The sequence below is a fragment of the Diaphorina citri genome, unplaced genomic scaffold (assembly GCF_000475195.1).
Source record: "Diaphorina citri unplaced genomic scaffold, Diaci psyllid genome assembly version 1.1 scaffold1189, whole genome shotgun sequence".
Classification (NCBI taxonomy): Eukaryota; Metazoa; Arthropoda; class Insecta; order Hemiptera; family Psyllidae; genus Diaphorina; species Diaphorina citri.
This window is the reverse complement of record NW_007378618.1, coordinates 64,096-84,684: the sequence shown is the minus strand read 5'-3', so window position 1 is coordinate 84,684 and position 20,589 is coordinate 64,096. Positions and strand designations below refer to the sequence as shown.

The following is a 20,589-nucleotide window of genomic DNA, read 5'->3' as shown; positions in this document are numbered from 1 at the left end:
CCCCTTTTCGCTCCCCCCCCCCTCTTAAAAAAAAAAAAAAAAAAAAACTCGGATACTCAGGGGCGAAAGTAGGTAGGACGTTAAACAGAGAGTAGACTAGCGTCTGGCTGTGGGACTATAAACAGGGAGGAGAACAGCTAACCCTAACCAGCCTAGCTAGCTGGCAGTTTTCAAAGGGTTCTCTCTGCTTTTAAAGACCAAGCACAAGTCCTCACGATGGTTGACTGCGGTTCAGGACGAGCCAGCCACTTTAACATGGCTAGAGCTAGAGACCATCACCCCGGTGTATAGCAGATACAAAAAGATATCTTTATTCTGCTATTGCCATTCGGCGAAAGCTAAAGCCGCTAAAACAACAACAACTATGGTCTTATCGTCCCGAAATCGAAGAGAGAAGGAAGACAGGATAGGAGAAAGCCAGCCTTTCCGAGAACGAACATTATCCCATCAGGATAAAATCCGCCCCGGGCGGAAATCGAACCCGCGGCCTAGCGCTTACAAGGCAGACGCGCCACCAACTAAGCTAACTAGGCTGGCCGGCTAAGGTTTGTGAGGTCTTATCTTCCCTCAATCGAAGAGGAAAGGAGAACAGGCTAGGAGAAACCTAGCCTTTCCGAGAATGATCCTTAAAAAAACCTGCCTCGGTAGCGTAGTGGTCAAGACGCTCGCCTGGTAAACAGGAGGGCGTGGGTTCGATCCCAGCCGACGCATGGAATTTTATCCTCATTTAAGTTCACTCGGTAGTAAACTTGGTCTACGTATTTCCCAACACAGATGAGGCCTGGAAAATTAAATAGAAGAAATTGGGTATCTAGAATATATTAAGCTGTTTTTTTGTATTATTGACTTGACCTTGTGTTTCATTGTTAAAATGATTTGTTCTAAAGAAAAAAAAAATGGGTTTTTTTAAGGGGTTTGATAGAAGAAACTGTAAGAACAAAGGCCTTGTTGTCCCAAACATAAGAAGGTCAGTAGGTACCTATAGGAGACTATTTTGAGAACAAATCTTACCTGTTTAGGATAAAGTTTATAATGGGTGGAACATTTCAAGCTAGGCTGCCAGGTAAAAAAAAAGAAGAAAAAAAAAAAAAGCTCAAGGAAATGTACCTAAGTATATCACAGTAGTTATGCATTTCAAGGAAGGAAGAAAAAAAAAAAAAAATAAGCTTTGGAGGAAGGGTGTAAGGTTGTGGTTATGTACCAAGTTGGGTTAGGTTTGGACTTTTTGTTTCTACAGTTTGGCATGGGAGTGGTAAGCTACCACTCCCATACCAAACTGTAGAAACAATAACCTATTGCAACAAGACCAAACCCAACCCAACCCTGTACATAACCATGACCTAAAAGTTGATTGTTGGTTCTTACCCACAGTCAGTTGCTGCTGTGGACTGGTCACTTTACCAACACCCACTTCAAAGTGTGGCGTGTAGCTCTTGATGCATTGGTTGATGTTCTCTACAGCTCCTTTATCCGTTTGACCATAGATGACAAAAAACGGGCTTTCAACACTCACGTAGGTGACAAACAAGCTGCTTGTTTGTTGCGCAGCCATCGTAAATCACTAGAGCACTATCACAAGTTCACAAGATTTATGAAATGTTTACGTAAAAATAACCAATGAAAAAGGTTCATACACTAGTAGCACGTGTATTTTAGGGCTTTGTTTGCTTCTAAATCATTATGAGAATAAAGTCACTAACTTTGAAAAACACAAAAGCACTTTTGGATAACAGTTCAGAAGAGAGGTGTCTGGAGGAGACGTCTCAGACCTATGAAAAGACAAAAAAAAATGAGTTAGTGTCTGGCTAGACTACTGTAAAGAGAGAGGGGTAATTGTGCAGAAGTCACGTCCGTGGAAAAGAAAAGCTCCTTTTTGTTTTTAACCTAACCCTATAATAACACTAATCATTGCTCTAATTGTGAAAACTCCTTATTGGGTTTAACCTAACCCTATAATAACACTGGTCACTGCTTGTTTGTGCCAGTTCCTTTGGTAGCAATATTCCACAGACGTAACTTCTACACAAGTACCAAGAGAGGATTCCAGTCTGAATTTCCCTTGCTGAGGAATAGCAACAAGTGCAAAGGGCAACAACTTGGAATGTTTTTGTGGCCAAAACCAAACATCAGCCCAAAGCAGTCACGCTATGGCTGAATGGTTGATTGGGAGAGAGGCTGACAAAAAAATGCTGACCCACAGGAAAAGGTGAGGAAGAAGTTTGAATTGAACTGTTGTCTTAGCTAAAAAGTTATCAAGATATAAAACAGACGCAAAACACATTGGCAACCAATCTCTTTGAACCATCTTCATAGGGCTATGTACGTAGCTACATAAGTACCCCTACATTTATAGACTACCTACCTAAATTGGTTAGTTAATATGTAACAGACTATGAAAAGATCAAATCTATACGTGCATATGGAGGACTATTTAGAAATAATGCTGATGCCTACATGTTTCTTCTTATTGTTACGACACAGACCACACGAGTCTTACCTTCTTGTGCACGACTATGGTCATGTCTTCTTCGTCCACATAGGTGACCAGGACTTGGTATACTTGATTCTGTACAAGGGCGTCGGATTGAGGCTTGGGATGTGCCATGGCAGGCCGCGGCTGTGGATATGTGGCAGGCCCGGCAGGTACGCCTGTTGAAAAAAAAAACATCACATCATCATATAAAGGTACCTCACATACCAAACATCCCTGCTCAAAGTTCCGCTTTATGTAAACACTACCTACGTAGGTACCTACCTATATGATAATAATAGTGCTTATTTTTACTGCTCGCATAGGACTGATAAGTCCCTTTACTCCAGCAGTAGGCTACTACTATTATTGTGGTCAAATTCTCAAATTATATTGAGGATAAAATTCCATACCTCGGCTGGGATTGAACCCACGCTCTCCTGTTTACCAGGCGAGCGCCTTGACCACTACACCACCGAAGTAGGATAAATGTGATGAACTCGTGAATAGTTACGCGCGAAGTGATTGATAAAGTTGTATAGAAGAGAGGAAAGATTTAGAGGTAGATAAAGTGTGAGTTGGAGATTGAGAAGACTGGACACTCCCACCTCCGCAGGTCCAAGAGCATGAAGGTAAGTAATTACTAGTATGTGTTTGGCCAACCTCCGCGCTGACGATAGTTGGTTCGCCATTGTGCGTTGTTCCCGAAAAAACCGTCGCCATCGGGATGTTGATTCATGTAACGGGAGGATGGCGGATCAACATGGTTCAGGGAGGGAGTGGCTCTACTGTAGGTCTTGTTATAGTAGTTTCTAGTTGGGTAATGCTTGGGATACAATTGATCATTATTGTTGTTTTTACTGCCAGCATACTGTCTTCTTGTAGCATGCTGTCTTCTCGTATCTCTTCCTGTGCGGGGGCCATAGAGCACGGAATCCGCTAAAACGATAATACAGATCATTCCCCTTACCTTCTCGCTGTAACCAACTTCAGTGAGGCAGTTGTGGACGCGTTCGACTTTGGAACTGGAGGTTGGTGGTTGGAGTCCAAGTCAAGTCATAAAATTTATCTAGGTGCAATAATCGGGGATCGATATTTGTGACAAGCATTTCCACTTCAAAGTGTGGCGTGTAGCTCTTGATGCATTGGTTGATGTTCTCTACAGCTCCTTTATCCGTTTGACCATAGATGACAAAAAATGGGCTTTCAACACTCACGTAGGTGACAAACAAGCTGCTTGTTGGTTGCGCAGCCATCGTAAATCACTAGGGCACTATCACAAGTTCACTGGATTTATGAAATGTTAACGTAAAAATAACCAATGAAAAAGGTTCATACACTAGTAGCACGTGTATTTTAGGGCTTTGTTTGCTTCGAAATCATTATGGGAAAAAAGTCACTAACTTTGAAAAACACAAAAGCACTTTTGGATAACAGTTCAGAAGAAAGGTGTCTGGAGGAGACGTCTCAGACCTATGAAAAAGACAAGGAAAATGAGTTAAAGTCTGGCTAGGGCACTGTAAAGAGAGGGGATTCCACTCTGAATTTCCCTTGCTGAGGAATAGCAACAAGTGCAAAGGGCAACAACTCGGAATGTTTTTGTAGCCAAAACCAAACGTCAGCCAAAAGCAGTCACGCTATGGCTGAATGGTTGATTGGGAGAGAGGCTGACAAAAAAATGCTGACCCACAGGAAAAGGTGAGGAAGAAGTTTGAATTGAACTGTTGTCTTAGCTAAAAAGATATCAAACAGACGCAAAACACATTGGCAACCAATCTCTTTGAACCATCTTCATAGGGCTATGTACGTACCTACATAAGTACCCCTACTTTTATAGACTACCTACCTAAATTGGTTAGTTAATATGTAAAAGACTATGAAAAGATCAAATCTATGCGTACATATGGAGGACTATTTAGGAATAATGCTGATGCCTACATGTCTATAAATTATCTATGGAATGTTTCCCACTCCAACCGGACAAACAAGTGGGTAAGAACATGGATCATGGATTCCATCACAGAAGAGATGGCTTATCACTCGAGAATTTTACCTGAAGACGGACAAAATAGGTGAACTGAGAACTTGCAATGAGACTGATCCAATTCTGCAGCTGGGCGGGCGGTATGTTCTGCTCCATGATGTTCTGGTACATGTAGAAATGGTCGGCCGGAGTTACAGCTGTACCGTAGCCTGAAGAGAGAAAAAATTGTATATATATAAAAAAAAAGATTGTACCTTGGAACCACTTTCGCATTACTTCAAGGCACAAGGCAAAATTACAAATTACAATTACATTCTTTTACCTCCATGCCTATCCAAGAACGGAAAAGTTCGGTCAGAAAATTTCCGCCCTGGCCGGGATTCAAACCCAGCACTTCCAGGTTGCTTAGTTGGTAGTGCGTCTGCCTTGTAAGCGCTAGGCCGCGGGTTCGATTCTCGCCCGGGGCCGATTTTACCCTGATGGGATAATGTTCGTTTTCGGAACGGCTGGCTTTCTCCTATCCTGTCTTCCTCCTCTTGATTTCGGGACGATAAGACCATAGCAGTTACAGTTCCCTCTGTCAAACCTCTTTAAAAAAATAATAATAAAAACTAGGTACCTAGGCTTTCTTATTCTACGAAATTTTCTACAAGACTGAAAAATCAATATTTACTTTTTCCTAGGCAACAAAAATCCTTGCCTAGCAACCAACATCAATAAATGAGACTCCCTGGAAACCATTAAATTTAATTAGATAATACGTGATTACTAAACACGTTCGTGTTTAAGGAGAAAACTGTTCCGAGAACGAACAATATCCGTTCAGGATAAAATCCGGGCGGGAATCAAACCCGCGGCCTAGCACTTACAAGGCAGACGCACTACCAACTAAGCTAACTAGGCTGGCTGAGTAGTATAAATAAGCATGTACCATTGTTATTAGAGCTGGGCTGCTGTAAAATGATAACAATCTTTCGTTCAGGATAAAATCCGGGCGGGAATCAAACCCGCGGCCTAGCGCTTACAAGGCAGACGCACTACCAACTAAGCTAACTAGGCTGGCTGAGTAGTATAAATGAGCATGTACCATTGTTATTAGAGCTGGGCTGCTGTAAAATGATAATAATCTTATGGTGGATTTCACCAATGACTTAATGAGAAATTTCACTAATGGAAGAATTTTTAACCACCCAAAATGGAGTTTTTAATCGTCCAAACAGGAGTTTTCAAAAACTTCTCCTTATTGGATCACTAAAAACTCCTTTTTGGACCATTAAAAACTCCTTTTTGGATTATTAAAAACTAATTTTTGTATCGTTAAAAAATCTTCCACTAGTTAAATCTCTCATTAGGTCATTGGCGACAAAACGGTTAGAGATATTGTAAAAGTTAGGGTAAAAGAACACTCGAATAAGCATCATTCAATAGGATAAGGAAAGTTGTGTGATGTTCACACCAGATTTTTGGATTTATTAAAAACTAATTTTTGTATTGTTAAAAAATCTTCCACTAGTTAAATCTCTCATTAGGTCATTGGTGAAACCCACAATAATGTATAAAATAAATTGAAATTAACCTTTGTGAACAAGTGAGCTGGAAATGCTGTAGGATTTCCCCGTAGAACTAAAGTAGCACTCGATAGCATTGATACGAGGATCCACCATCCTAATCATGGTCTCCTCGTTGGTTACATAGGGTCGAATCCAGTGCAGAGCTTTCTCTTCCATTCCCTTCTCTAGTACAGTGTTGGCAATCACATATCTGTTGACATAAGTAGAAGAGGATCCACCATCCTAATCATGGTCTCCTCGTTGGTTACATAGGGTCGAATCCAGTGCAGAGCTTTCTCTTCCATACCCTTCTCTAGCACAGTGTTGGCAATCACATATCTGTTGACATAAGTAGAATAAAATAGAATACATTGTCACCATATTTTTAGCATGAAATACTGATACTATGTCAGTATCAAATATCTATGAATTTCATAATTGGTTCCCATAATTTATTTATGGCCACAATTTAGGGTGTTCTGCCCTACTGTGGGCTGATTGGAAAAGGGGGTGAAAGTCAAAATTTTGATTTTGGAGAAAAATATGATTGAAGTTTGAAAAGATAATTCCTTAGGAAATGAGTTGGTTTAGGTACAATAATAATAAAAAAAAAAATTGTGTAACTCCATGAAAAAAAGGAGCTACCAATATGATTCTTTGGCGGGGCGGATTTTATCCTGCACAGATAAGGATCGTTCTCGGAACGGCTGGCTTTCTTCTATCCTGTCCTCCTTCTCTGCTCGCACATTCTCACAATGCTCGAAGGGTTGTGGGGTTTGGAAACCCCTTGGAGACCCAGAAACAATATCTGTTATTTGGGTCTTGGTCATTTTATAATCTAAAAATACAATTACTTATTGGAAAAAGGGCAAAACCCAACTTTTGTCAATATCTAAATTAGCCTCTCAATTATACCTACAATGACATTTAAACACTGTGGAGAATAAAGTTCAACATACTTTGAGCACAGAGGCTTCACATTGAGGAAGTTGCTTGCCTTGGGTAGCGAGAAAGAGTGAGGAGATGTAAAGACGGAGAGAGAAAGAGTGAGGAGATGTAAAGAGGGAGAGAGAAAGAGTAACAAGTTTAGTTGAATGGGCTGTAGAAAACTTTTTTCCAATTAAAATATCTGTCTCTTTCCCTTTCTCATTCTCCCCTCTTTTGCAGAAGTCATGTCCATGGAAAACAAAAGCTCCTTTTTGTTTTTAACCTAACCCTATAATAACACTAATCATTGCTCCAATTGTGAAAACTCCTTATTGGGTTTAACCTAACCCTATAATAACACTGGTCACTGCTTGTTTGGGACAGTTCCTTTGGTAGCAATATTCCACAGACGTGACCGCGAAAATTTTGTGCGTTTCAAAATTCGAAAATTTCAAACGAAGATTTCTCATCTTAGGAAGCCTCAAATGAAATTTTAAGCATTCCTATTGAGATCAGCGTGTTTCGAACTTCCTTTATCAGCGAAGAAAAAAAAAAGTGGTTGAGCCCCATTAAGTACTAAACACGTTCGTGTTTAAGGAGAAAACTGTTCCGAGAACGAACATTATCCGTTCAGGATAAAATCCGGGCGGGAATCAAACCCGCGGCCTAGCGCTTACAAGGCAGACGCACTACCAACTAAGCTAACTAGGCTGGCCGAGTAGTATAAATAAGCATGCACCATTGTTATTAGAGCTGGGCTGCTGTAAAATGATAATAATCTTAGGATTTCACCAATGACTTAATGAGAAATTTCACTAGTGGAAGAATTTTTAACCACCCAAAATGGAGTTTTTAATCGTCCAAACAGGAGTTTTCAAAAACTTCTCCTTATTGGATCACTAAAAACTCCTTTTTGGATCATTGATCCAATTCAAATCACTGGCAGCTAGTAGGTGAAATGAAGAACTTTCGAAACTAGAAAAACTTTCACAATTTGATCGCTAGTCTGGCGTAGCACATTTTTTTACTTTTTTCGTTTCTTCTTTTTTTCTTCACCTAATAGTTTCTACCAACGTTGGTGATTCGAAGAAATTTTGAAATTGACAGGGTTATACTCGCGTCATCTTGTATTCTGCGCGTGACTCAAAAGTGGTGGGAGAGACTGATTAAGAAGTGGGAATTTTTCTAGAAGGGAAAAAGGGAAATTTTAACAATTCATAAATTTAATTGTTTATATTGTCTATTTTCACCTTACCTATCATCTGGCGATGTAGAGCAAGTGGTAAGAGGCAAGGAATTGTAGCTTGATGCTATTTTTCGTTTTGCTTCTGTCGGACTTAGAGTTGGATCGATTATTTTTTTTTACCTACTTTTTTTTTAATTATTATTTTTTTAATGGCCTTTGGGAAATAGTGATGAATCATTGCGAGTAATGCGTGTATATAGGGAAATTACCTATCATGGGTTTAGTTCTAATTCAAGGGAGGACTAAATGAGTCGAGCGCTGACGCTTTTCTCGTACAAAATTACCGAGTCACTAACTTTGAAAAACACAAAAGCACTTTTGGATAACAGTTCAGAAGAAAGGTGTCTGGAGGAGACGTCTCAGACCTATGAAAAAGACAAGGAAAATGAGTTAAAGTCCGGCTAGGGCACTGTAAAGAGAGGGGATTCCACTCCGAATTTCCCTTGCTGAGGAATAGCAACAAGTGCAAAGGGCAACAACTCGGAATGTTTTTGTAGCCAAAACCAAATGTCAGCCCAAAGCAGTCATGCTATGGCTGAATGGTTGATTGGGAGAGAGGCTGACAAAAAAATGCTGACCCACAGGAAAAGGTGAGGAAGAAGTTTGAATTGAACTGTTGTCTTAGCTAAAAAGATATCAAACAGACGCAAAACACATTGGCAACCAATCTCTTTGAACCATCTTCATAGGGCTATGTACGTACCTACATAAGTACCCCTACTTTTATAGACTACCTACCTAAATTGGTTAGTTAATATGTAAAAGACTATGAAAAGATCAAATCTATGCGTACATATGGAGGACTATTTAGGAATAATGCTGATGCCTACATGTCTATAAATTATCTATGGAATGTTTCCCACTCCAACCGGACAAACAAGTGGGTAAGAACATGGATCATGGATTCCATCACAGAAGAGATGGCTTATCACTCGAGAATTTTACCTGAAGACGGACAAAATAGGTGAACTGAGAACTTGCAATGAGACTGATCCAATTCAAATCACTGGCAGCTAGTAGGTGAAATGAAGAACTTTCGAAACTAGAAAAACTTTCACAATTTGATCGCTAGTCTGGCATAGCACATTTTTTTACTTTTTTCGTTTCTTCTTTTTTTCCAAAACTGGCCCTCAGCAGACCCTGTATAATTTGCTCAAAAAAATGTAAACAAAGAACTACCAACGTTTGTAGATTCAGGGTGGTTTTTTCTTCAGATAAGTGGAGATTTTTTGACCGGGAACTCGGAACGATTCCACTGGCAGCTAGTAGGTGAAATGAAGAACTTTCGAAACTAGAAAAACTTTCACAATTTGATCGCTAGTCTGGCATAGCACATTTTTTACTTTTTTCGTTTCTTCTTTTTTTCTTCAGATTTCAGATAAGTGGAGATTTTTTGACCGGGAACTCGGAACGATTCGGGTTTTGGGTTTTCGCGTTCGGGTGTTTCCGGCTGTCTACGTGACGATCCGTTTCACACGATGCACTAGTTCAAGAAGGAAAAGGGTTAGCTTGGCCCGGCCAAAGGTACTTTTCTACTTCGACAAATCGACATTTTCACGAAGTAGGGACCTATACATTCATATTTCGTAAAAAGTGTTTGATTGGGTCCTTTGATTGAGCTTGAGCTTTTAAAGCAACCTTCCTTGGCTTACTAAAGTTTAGCTCGATAAATGACAGATGTTTTAAATATTTAATATATTTCGATATCGAACTCGCGACCTAGCTAGTGCCTGTCTTGTAAGCACTAGGTCGCCGTTTTGATTTCCGCCCGGGGCGAACTTTATCCTCAACAGAAGAAGTTTGTTCTCGGAACGGCTGGCTTTCTCCTATCCTGTCCTTCTCTCTTCGATTTCGGTACAAGACCTCCATTGTTACAGTTCCCTCTAACAAACCTTTCGGGAATGAAACCTAAGCGGCGCGGGGATAGCACGGTCACTGCACCAGTTCCCAATAAATCACTTGAGTTAAGCAACGTTGCCCATGGATGGTATCCGGATGATGATCATCTGGGCAAGAGCAACCATGTGCCACTGGTTTTCTCAAGTAGCCCTCTAGTTTTCGTGGGTTCGATTTCCGCCCGGGAAATTTACTATAAGGAGACAAGGTTTGTTTTCAGAACGGCTGGCTTTTTCCTATTCTGTGCTCCTTCTTCGCAATTTCGGGAAAAAAAAAGACCTCCGTTGTTACAGTGCTCAATTGGGATTTTGCCCAGTAGGTACTTTGGGGTTCAATGGAGGAGTTGCAATTGGGAAAATATTGTTAATGGTCGCAGGTTTTTTTCATCCGCGCTGAAAAAACCTCCTCCCACTATTTCGCCTGTAGCTCCCTTAGGACTCAAAATTACCCCCAAAACCTCCCACTATTTCGCCTGTAGCTCCCTTAGGACTCAAAATTACCCCCAAAACAACCATACTCATTGGATGCGAAATTAAATTTGCCATCATTTGAGATATGAACCAAGGACCTAGGTACCCGCAAACGCCAGCTAGGCCCGGAAGTTGGTACCTCACTTTGCGAAAAAATTCAGACAGCGCTCCAAGAAACGGGCGCTGACGCTTTTCTCGTGCAAAATTACCCCCCCAAGAACCACACTCATGCGATGCGAAATTAAATTTGCCATCTTTTGAGATATGAACCAAGGACCTAGGTACCCCCAAACGCCAGCTAGGCCAGGAAGTTGGTACCTCACTTTGCGAAAAAATTCAGACATTGCTCCAAGAAACGGGCGCTGACGCTTTTCTCGTGCAAAATTACCCTCAAGGACCACACTCATTCGATGCGAAATTAAATTTGCCATCTTTTGAGATATGAATCAAGGACCTAGGTACCCGCAAACGCCGGCCAGGCCCGAAATCGTGTCGCAGGTCTTTTTCATCTTATGAACCAAGGACCTAGGTACCCGCAAACGCCGGCCAGGCCCGAAAGCGTGTCGCAGGTTTTTTTCATCCGCGGTGTAAAAACCTCCTCCCACTCTTTCGCCTGTAGCTCCCTTACGACTCAAAATTACCCCCCCAGGACCACACTCATTGGATGCGAAATTAAAATTGCCATCTTTTGAACCCACTTTCGTTGACCTAGATACCCGCAAACAAACTGTAGAGCAAACGTTGGTAGAATTTTTTTCCCGATTTTTTCCACCCCTTGAACTCCTCCAAGAAACGAGCGCTGACGCTTTTCTCGTACAAAATTACCCCCTTTTCCACCCCTTGAACTCCTCCAAGAAACGAGCGCTGACGCTTTTCTCGTACAAAATTACCCCCACCTATGAAATATATAAGACCTTCTTTAGACTGCGGGAGTAAAAGGACTTTTCAGTCTCATTCTGGCAGGATAAACAAGATATATTCATAAGACCTTGTTTAGACTGCGGGAGTAAAAGGACTTTTCAGTCTCATTCTGGCAGGATAAACAAGGTATATTCTATTCTATTCTATTATATTCTATTCTATTCTATTATCTACTTAACAATTGTTTCGTGAGAAAAAGGTGGTATACAAAATGTCTCAAGAACGGTTTGTCGCAGAGCGATGAAATTTGGTATGCTATACCGGTATGGTCCAAGGACGTGACTGTAACAATTTGGTTAGCTACAGGCGAAAGAGTGTATCTTCTAGGGTGGAATAAAACATTTGATGCACATTGCATAATTATTAATAATAATCTCAACATCTCAGGCGTTTTATAGTTGATTTTGAATTTTTATGCATCCATTGTCCATTCATACACCACCTCTGTGTATCCAAGGTTCCTACTCAACAGGTATGATAGTTAGGTACTATTGACACTTTGTCATGCAGTTGTCATCTTATAAGTAGTTGGTTGAAGTAGCCATAGGTCAAGGCATTAGAACATGCAGGTGCGCTCATTAATCTAGATTATGTCGCAGGTTTTATCGAAAAAACCTGCGACACGCTTTCGGGCCTGGCCGGCGTTTGCGAGTACCTAGGTCCTTGGTTCATATCTCAAAAGTTGGCAAATTTAATTTCGCATCCAATGAGTGTGGTCCTTGGGGGGTAATTTTGCATGAGAAAAGCGTCAGCGCCCGTTTCTTGGAGCACTGTCTGAATTTTTTCGCAAAGTGAGGTACCAACTTCCGGGCCTAGCTGGCGTTTGCGGGTATGGCGGGGCGGATTTTATCCTGCACAGATAAGGATCGTTCTCGGAACGGCTGGCTTTCTTCTATCCTGTCCTCCTTCTCTGCTCGCACACTCTCAGAGTGTTCGGAGGGTTGTGGGGTTTGGAAACCCCTTGGAGACCCAGAAACAATATCTGTTATTTGGGTCTTGGTCATTTTATAATAATATTATTATGAGTGGATGGCCTTGTTTTATATTAAGGAGCGCGGTTGCGCTCCGCCCCGCCAAGTCAAGAAAGTTTCAAAAAGTTTGACCGCACTACTAGAGATATTATACGTCAGTAGTGATTTAAACGATGGAGGCACAAGAAAAGGGAGTCTACGCAATTTCCTATTAATCTGGCTCTAACTTATTAATTTTAATACTTGTGGTTTTTTTCCTTTATCTATATAAAAAAAAGTGCAGTCAAACAATTCCCACAGCCAAAGAAATACCAAATTTCATAGTACAATACAATTACCAAAGAACGGGGTGGTAATTCTATAAGGGGCTTAACCAATGAAGGGGTTGTTGGGCCTCTCACCCCAGTCAAAACCTCCAGGCCTGTCTTCAGGGAGGGGACTGTAGTCAGGGTCTTCAGGATGAGGGTCAAACAGGACTTTCCTGGAATAGATGAAAGAAACTTAAGTTAGCTGACAAAACCAAGTGATGTTCAAAAGAGAAAGCCAGCCGTTCCGGGAACGAACCTTATCCATTCAGGATAAAATCCGCCCCAGGCAAGAATCGAACCCGCTAGTTCCAAGTTTTAATAGGTCGCAAATTCGATTACCACTCGGGACGAACTTCATCCTGAACTGCCGCCCCAGGCAAGAATCGAACCCGCTAGTTCCAAGTTTTAATAGGTCGCAAATTCGATTACCACTCGGGACGAACTTCATCCTGAACAGATAAAGTTCGTTCTTGGAATGCCTGGCTTTCTCCTATCTTGTCTCCCTTTTCTCTTCCATTTCATGATGATAAGATGTCCGTTGATACAAGTTCCTTCTATCAAAAAAGTCTTCTGCTTTGATCAAGTGTAAAAAAAAGAAAAAAAAAGCCTCTAACTTCAATTGAACTTTCCATTTTTCCCTTCTACACTTGGCTACTTACAGTATTCGTGGTGTTTGAAGAAGTCTAAAGCCTCCTCTCAAATTGGGAAACACATCTTCAATGAAATAGTACATGTGACCTACGGCAATGCCGAGCAGATCCACCCAGATGGGATTGCCGAGAAGAATGGAGACACCCAGTAGAACCCAGGGCAGATAGGGTGCCTGCAAAATAAAATCTGAGAATTAATAACAGGAAAAAATGGTATTTTGCTAAAAGACTATGTTTTGATGGCTCTAGGTATATGTATTGTAAACTACATTGGTACATTGGTCTACTTACACGCGTATTTATGAACAAGAATGATCAGGTACTTTTCTACTTCGACAAATCGACATTTTCACGAAGTAGGGACCTATACATTCATATTTCGTAAAAAGTGTTTGATTGGGTCCTTTGATTGAGCTTGAGCTTTTAAAGCAACCTTCCTTGGCTTACTAAAGTTTAGCTCGATAAATGACAGATGTTTTATATCGAACTCGCGACCTAGCGCCTGTCTTGTAAGCACTTATAGGTCGCCGGTTTGATTTCCGCCCGGGGCGAACTTTATCCTCAACAGAAGAAGTTTGTTCTCAGAACGGCTGGTTTTCTCCTATCCTGTCCTTCTCTCTTCGATTTCGGTACAAGACCTCCATTTAAGAAAAAGAAAAATTCCGTTGGTCCTCATTTTTCCTGCTCTATGACTTTGAAACATCACCCAAGTAAGCGCAACTGATCTATTCTAACTCTTTCCTCTTGATTTTTTTTCCTTGTTGCATGAAAAAAATTTAACATGTATGTCATTATGTAATTTATGTGTATTACCTATATCTTATATGAGGTTAAATAGAACCCCTTAAACAATTTGAGCTTGTTATCCTTGGGTGTTTTAGATGCTGGTGTAAAAGCGCGGATAAAATTTTCACTCGGAGAAGGATTTTGAGAATCGCATCTTTTATAGGGGGTTAATAGGTGTATAAGCGACAAGTGTTATATACCACAATAATACACTGGCCATACACCGGTAAAAACTACAACACCGGAGAACCGTATATTTTTTCAAAATGGCCGCATTTTGAAATTTGTTACAGTTCCCTCTAACAAACCTCTTTTGGGAATGAAACCTAAAGCTAGCGCATCGCGGGGATAGCACGGTCAATGCACCAGTTCCCAATGGATCACTTATTTTAAGCAACGTTGCCCATGGATGGTATTCGGACGATCATCTGGGCAAGAGCAACCATATGCCACTGGTTTTCTCAAGTAGCCCTCTAATTTTCGTGGGTTCGATTTCCGCCCGGGAAATTTACTATAAGGAGACAAACCTAGGTTTGTTCTCAGGACGGCTGACTTTTCCTATTCTGTGCTCCTTCTTTGCAATTTCGGGGCGAAAAGACCTCCGTTGTTACATTGCTCAATTGGGATTTTACCCAGTACTTTGGGGTTCAATTCAGCTTGAAAAAAATCAGCTGTCACAGGATCCCCAAAAGGTACTAAATAATAGTTCAACATAGTACTGCTGGATACTAAAAATGGCCCAACATGGTAAAGTCTTATCTTATCTTTGATAGAGGAGTCCAACTAAATCCGATGTCTCACAACACTGTTGTTCTACTTTCTAGCTCCTCCATTAACAACATGGATGGTTTTAAAACGTTGTTCTTTCTTCTATAAATCTATTTATTGGTGTTGAAAGTGTTCAAGTCCTTTATTTGATAGTAAAACGTAATCCTTTACAAAATACAAAATTTCCTTTTCTTTTCTGTTCACTGATAAAAAAAAAAATACGTGTTTTTTATTTTGTGGAAATGTAAATAAAAATAAACGTAAACGTCCTAAAATACGGTTTGCCGGATGCTGCAAACCAATGAGTTGCCTGGCCGGGCCAAGTTAACTCACAACAGGGATTTTTTCTCGGAGAAATCTCCCGTTCTCGGAGGGACTTTTTAGAGCGTGGGATTTTATTTCCTAATAGTTCAACATAGTACTGCTGGATACTAAAAATGGCCCAACATGGTAAAGTCTTATCTTATCTTTGATAGAGGAGTCCAACTAAACCCAATGTCTCACAACACTGTTGTTCTACTTTCTAGCTCCTCCATTTACAACATGGATGGTTTTAAAACTTTGTTCTTTCTTCTGTAAATCTATTTATTGGTGTTGAAAGTGTTCAAATCCTTTATTTGATAGTAAAACGTAATCCTTTACAAATTTTCCTTTTCTTTTCTGTTCACTGTTCACTTCATTCACTGATAAAAAAAAAAATTACGTGTTTTTTATTTTGTGGAAATGTAAATAAACGTACCTAATCGTCCTAAAATACGGTTTGCCGGATGCTGCAAGGTGCAAGCTGCAAACCAATGAGTTGCCTGGCCGGGCCAAGTTAACTCACAACAGGGATTTTTTTCTCGGAGAAATCTCCCGTTCTCGGAGGGACTTTTTAGAGCGCGGGATTTTATTTCTCTTCTGTTTCCTCGCACAGCTGTTTTTGCGTTCTGTTCAATATTTTTTTTCCTTCAGTTTCAAAATAAACACCGAAGTGTTTATCTCTGTTCTGATAAGACTTTTGGATTAACTTACGACGGAATAAGGATTAAAATTAAATAAAAAAGGAAAAGAGAACAATTACGTGTTTTTCTGTTTTTTATTTTGTGGAAATGTAAATAAAAATAAACGTAAACGTCCTAAAATACGGTTTGCCGGACGCTGCAAACCGAGTTGCCTGGCCGGGCCCAAGTTAACTCACAACAGGGATTTTTTTCTCGGAGAAATCTCCCGTTCTCGGAGGGACTTTTTAGAGCGTGGGATTTTATTTCCCTTCTGGTTCCTCGCACAGCTGTTTTTGCGTTCTGTTCAATATTTTTTTTCCTTCAGTTTCAAAATAAACACCGAAGTGTTTATCTCTGTTCTGATAAGACTTTTGGATTAACTTACGACGGAATAAGGATTAAAATTAAATAGTTCCACCAGAAATCTAGGTTTGAAAGTTTTTAAAATCGCTTGTTCCGTTGTTTTTCCTGCGCGGAGTATCCCACGAACTTTTTTCTCTCAGTCTAGGTTTGAAAGTTTTTAAAATCGCTTGTTCCGTTGTTTTTCCTGCGCGGAGTGTCCCACGAACTTTTTTCTCTCAGTTTTTTCCTTCATTTTGCAGTTTAAAGGCTTCATATTATGCAGGTAAGAGAGTGATCAGTTGCAATTGCGTTTAGAAATGGCTAGAATGCAAGTGAGATTGTGTAAGTTCGTAGAAAATGGAGCCCAGGCATAGACGAGAGGCCAAAGTTCTACTGCTAATTTCAAAGACAGAAATCGAACAAAAAGGAACTTCCATTTTTGAAGTAGAAAATTACATGCAACTATTTAATTTGCTCAAATTGTGTAACAATTATTTTTGTTACGGGTGACAGCTGTTGAAGAAACATTGATTGCACTTGAACTTGCATGGGGGGTTGACCCATTTATACCTACTAGTGCTTGACAAGCTGCATGGCCGAATAAAAAATTACATGGCCGAATAAATTTATGTTCGATGAACTTCAAATATTCCATTTTAACACTTTACCTGAACTATGGGTTGTGGGACTTGTGGGTCCCTTGAGGCTAATAGCTCAATCACAGTTTGAACTGGGATTAAGTTTAACTCTAGATTGAATTCACCAATCAGATTGCTTCATCCACTTGTTAAACTTGAATTGTGTGATTCTGGAGCTTTTTTTGTTACTTGTGCAGAAGTCACATCCGTGGAATATTGAGAATCGGATTGAAATAGAGTTGAAATATGGAAACGAGGTCCAAGTGCTGTAACACAAAATGTAAAATATGAATTAGCTTTCATTTTTTTGAGATGATGGGAGACTAGGTTTTCCGTTTATTTATAATTTGATTTTACAAAGTTAAGGGAGTTTGCAAACCTTGCAGATATAAGGCCCATAACCCATAAATCTCTCCAAAAGGTATGGGTGTCAGACTCTCAGATAATCTGAGCCCAGAGCAATAACATGGCCAGGGATGGCTGCTGGCTTTTCCCAGCCCCACTCAGACTGTGAGAGAAGTCAATGTGAGTATTTTTTTTTTTTTTTAAAGCCTAGCTAGCTAGTATGAGCCTAGCTTGATGCCAAATGGATTTTAAGAACCCCATCACTCAAGTCCTTGTAAGCACCACAGCAGTTATACAGTGATATTGAATGTTAAAAGGAATTTTAACCGTGTTAGGCATAAACGCCTGTCATAAATGTCATTCCCCACTCAATACACTAAGCTAAACTTCATGACGACTTGGACTCAAATTACTGACCTAAAAATTCAAAGTCCACCTTGCTAACCACTGCACCACTAAGGTTGGTAGGTGACACTAAATGTTATGGTACTTGTGCAGAAGTCATGTCCTTGGAATATTGCTACCAAAGGAACTGGCACAAACAAGCAGTGACCAGTGTTACTATAGGGTTAGGTTAAACACAAGAAGGAGTTTTCACAATTAGAGCAGTGATTAGTGTTATTATAGGGTTAGGTTAAACACAAAAAGGAGCTTGTCTTTTTCATGGACATCAAGAAGGAGTTTTCACAATTAGAGCAGTGATTGGTGTTATTATAGGGTTAGGTTAAATACAAAAAGGAGCTTTTCTTTTCCACAGACGTGACTTCTGCATAATTACCAATGTTATTTTTCACCTGGAAAGGTCAGCAGAGATTAGAACTTACAGTGGCTATAGTCGTCAACACACAAGACGTTGTGTACACCCGTGTAACCGGGGGCATCTGCATGTACTCCTGACGAAATGTTTGGTACGCCATCTCAACTATAGGGTCTTGGTTCTGAACACAACTTGCACTTTTTGGTACCTGTTTGTCAACACACAAGATGTTGTGTACACCCGTGTAACCGGGGGCATCTGCATGTACTCCTGACGAAATGTTTGGTACGCCATCTCAACTAGGGTATTGGTTCTGAACACAACTTGCACTTTTTGGTACCTGTTCAGAATCGGATTGAAATAGAGTTGAAATATGGAAACGAGGTCCAAGTGCTGTAACACAAAATGTAAAATATGAATTAGCTTTCATTTTTCTGAGATAATGGGAGACTCTAGGTTTTCTGTTTATTTATAATTCAATTTTACAAAGTTAAGGGAGTTTGCAAACCTTGGAGATATACCTAAGGCCCATAACCCATAAATCTCTCCAAAAGGTATGGGTCTCAGACTCTCAGATAATCTGAGCCCAGAGAAATAACATGGCCAGGGATGGCTGCTGGCTTTTCCCAGCCCCACTCAGGCTGCGGGAGAAGTCAATGTGAGTATGAACCTAGCTTGATGCCAAATGGATTTTAAGAACCCCATCACTCAAGTCCTTGTAGGCACCACAGCAGTTATACAGTGACATTGAATGTTCAAAGGAATTTTAACCGTGTTAGGCATAAACGCCTGTCATAAATGTCATTCCCCACTCAATACACTAAGCTAAACTTCATGACGACTTGGACTTAAATTACCAACCTAAAAAATTCAAAGTCCATCTTGCTAACCACTGCACCACTAAGGTTGGTACTTAGGTGACACTAAATGTTATGGTACTTGTGCAGAAGTCATGTCCGTGGAATATTGCTACCAAAGGAACTGGCACAAACAAGCAGTGACGAGTGTTATATGGAGCCCAGGCATAGACGAGAGGCCAAAGTTCTACTGCTAATTTCAAAGACAGAAATCGAACAAAAAGGAACTTCCATTTTTGAAGCAGAAAATTACATAAAACTATTTAAATTGCTCAAATTGTGTAACAATTATTTTTGTTATGGGTGACAGCTGTTGAAGAAACATTGATTGAACTATTTAATTTGCTCAAATTGTGTAACAATTATTTTTGTTACGGGTGACAGCTGTTGAAGAAACATTGATTGCACTTGAACTTGCATGGGGGGTTGACCCATTTATACCTACTAGTGCTTGACAAGCTGCATATCGGTGTAAATAAAATTACATGGCCGAATAAATTTATGTTCGATGAACTTCAAACATTCCATTTTAACACTTTACCTGAACTATGGGTCATGGGTCCCTTGGGGCTAATAGCTCAATCACAGTTTAAACTGGGATTAAGTTTAACTTTAGATTGAATTCACCAATCAGATTGCTCAATTCACTTGTTAAACTTGAATTGTGTGATTCTGGAGCTTTTTTTGGTACTTGTGCAGAAGTCACATCCGTGGAATATTGCTACCGCGGACCGCTGGGATATTTTTTTTTTTTGAAGTTAAGCAAGGTTTATATACTTATTTGTAAACTTTACCTATGAAATATATAAGACCTTGTTTAGACTGCGGGAGTAAAGGGACTTTTCAGTCTCATTCTGGCAGGATAACCAAGGTATATTCTATTCTATTCTATTCTATTCTACCAAAAGAACTGGCACAAACGAACAGTGACCAGTGTTTTTATAGGGTTAGGTTAAACGTAAGGAGTTTTCACAATTAGAGCAGTAATTAGTGTTATTATAGGGTTAGGTTAAATACAAAAAGGAGCTTTTCTTTTCCATGTACGTGACTTCTGCATAATTACCTTTTTTAGCCCCTGAAAGCCTGCTAGCTTAGCCTTACTACTTAGCCCTGTTACTTTTGAGCCTATAGAAAAAAAAAATCAAAAAATCAAATGGAACTTAACAGACCGTTAGCTTAACTGGTCTTAATTATAGGGACTGAAAAAATATTGGTAAAATCAGTTTGCATCTGCATCACTCGTATTTCTGAGATTTCCATATAATACACACTTACCTTGGGAAGTTTGTTTACATGCTATAACATAAATAAAAACATATAAAAAATCATGTTCCTCACTAATTACTTCGTACTTTATGATATTGTTTCATGTTTACGAGTATTTCCCCCTTACACCTGGCTATACTTAGCCAACAATGTTTTTGTACCACTATCTACATGATATTCATGTTGAAAGCAATTGATGAGAAGTTATGTTATGCAGCAGCCATGTTTTTTTATTTTATCATTACCTAAGTACCTACTTATGTTTTTTTTTATTCTTCTCTCTTTTTCCATCCTCTGCATTTTTTCCCCTCTTTCTGGCTCTCTTTCTCTCTCTTATTGTTTTATTTTCTTCTCTCTCTCTCTCCCTCTCTCTCTTCCTCCCTCTCTCTCTCTCTCTCTGTTTTTTGTACATTTCTCATTCTTCCCACTATAAAAATCGACCTAACTTTTTTTA

General features: G+C 39.9%; 2 protein-coding genes and 1 long non-coding RNA gene across 3 annotated transcripts in view; 1 reads left to right on the top strand and 2 right to left on the bottom strand.

The window, feature by feature from the left end:
• Positions 1-4,564, bottom strand: part of LOC103514632 (tudor domain-containing protein 1-like) — a 13,592-nt gene extending 9,028 nt beyond the window's left edge. Inside the window, exons 1-2 of the mRNA XM_017446299.2 lie at positions 4,524-4,564; positions 1,366-1,769 (exon numbers count right to left, since the gene is read on the bottom strand). Coding sequence (XP_017301788.1) covers positions 1,366-1,552 — 187 coding nt within the window. The 5' untranslated portion in view covers positions 1,553-1,769; positions 4,524-4,564. The remainder of the gene's footprint in view (positions 1-1,365; positions 1,770-4,523) is intronic.
• A 7,736-nt stretch (positions 4,565-12,300) lies between these two features.
• LOC103514630 (derlin-2) lies at positions 12,301-13,566 on the bottom strand (the record flags this gene model as incomplete). The annotated part of the gene is given in 2 exon segments (XM_008479528.3): positions 12,301-12,916; positions 13,403-13,566. Coding segments are annotated over 2 exon segments (276 nt in total), but the record flags the coding sequence as incomplete, so codon positions are not given.
• Positions 13,567-16,266: 2,700 nt separating this feature from the next.
• The window catches only part of LOC103514631, a 51,429-nt gene continuing 47,106 nt past the window's right edge, over positions 16,267-20,589 (top strand). The window contains exons 1-2 of the long non-coding RNA XR_541659.3: positions 16,267-16,359; positions 16,439-16,555. This is a non-coding gene — a long non-coding RNA (uncharacterized LOC103514631). The remainder of the gene's footprint in view (positions 16,360-16,438; positions 16,556-20,589) is intronic.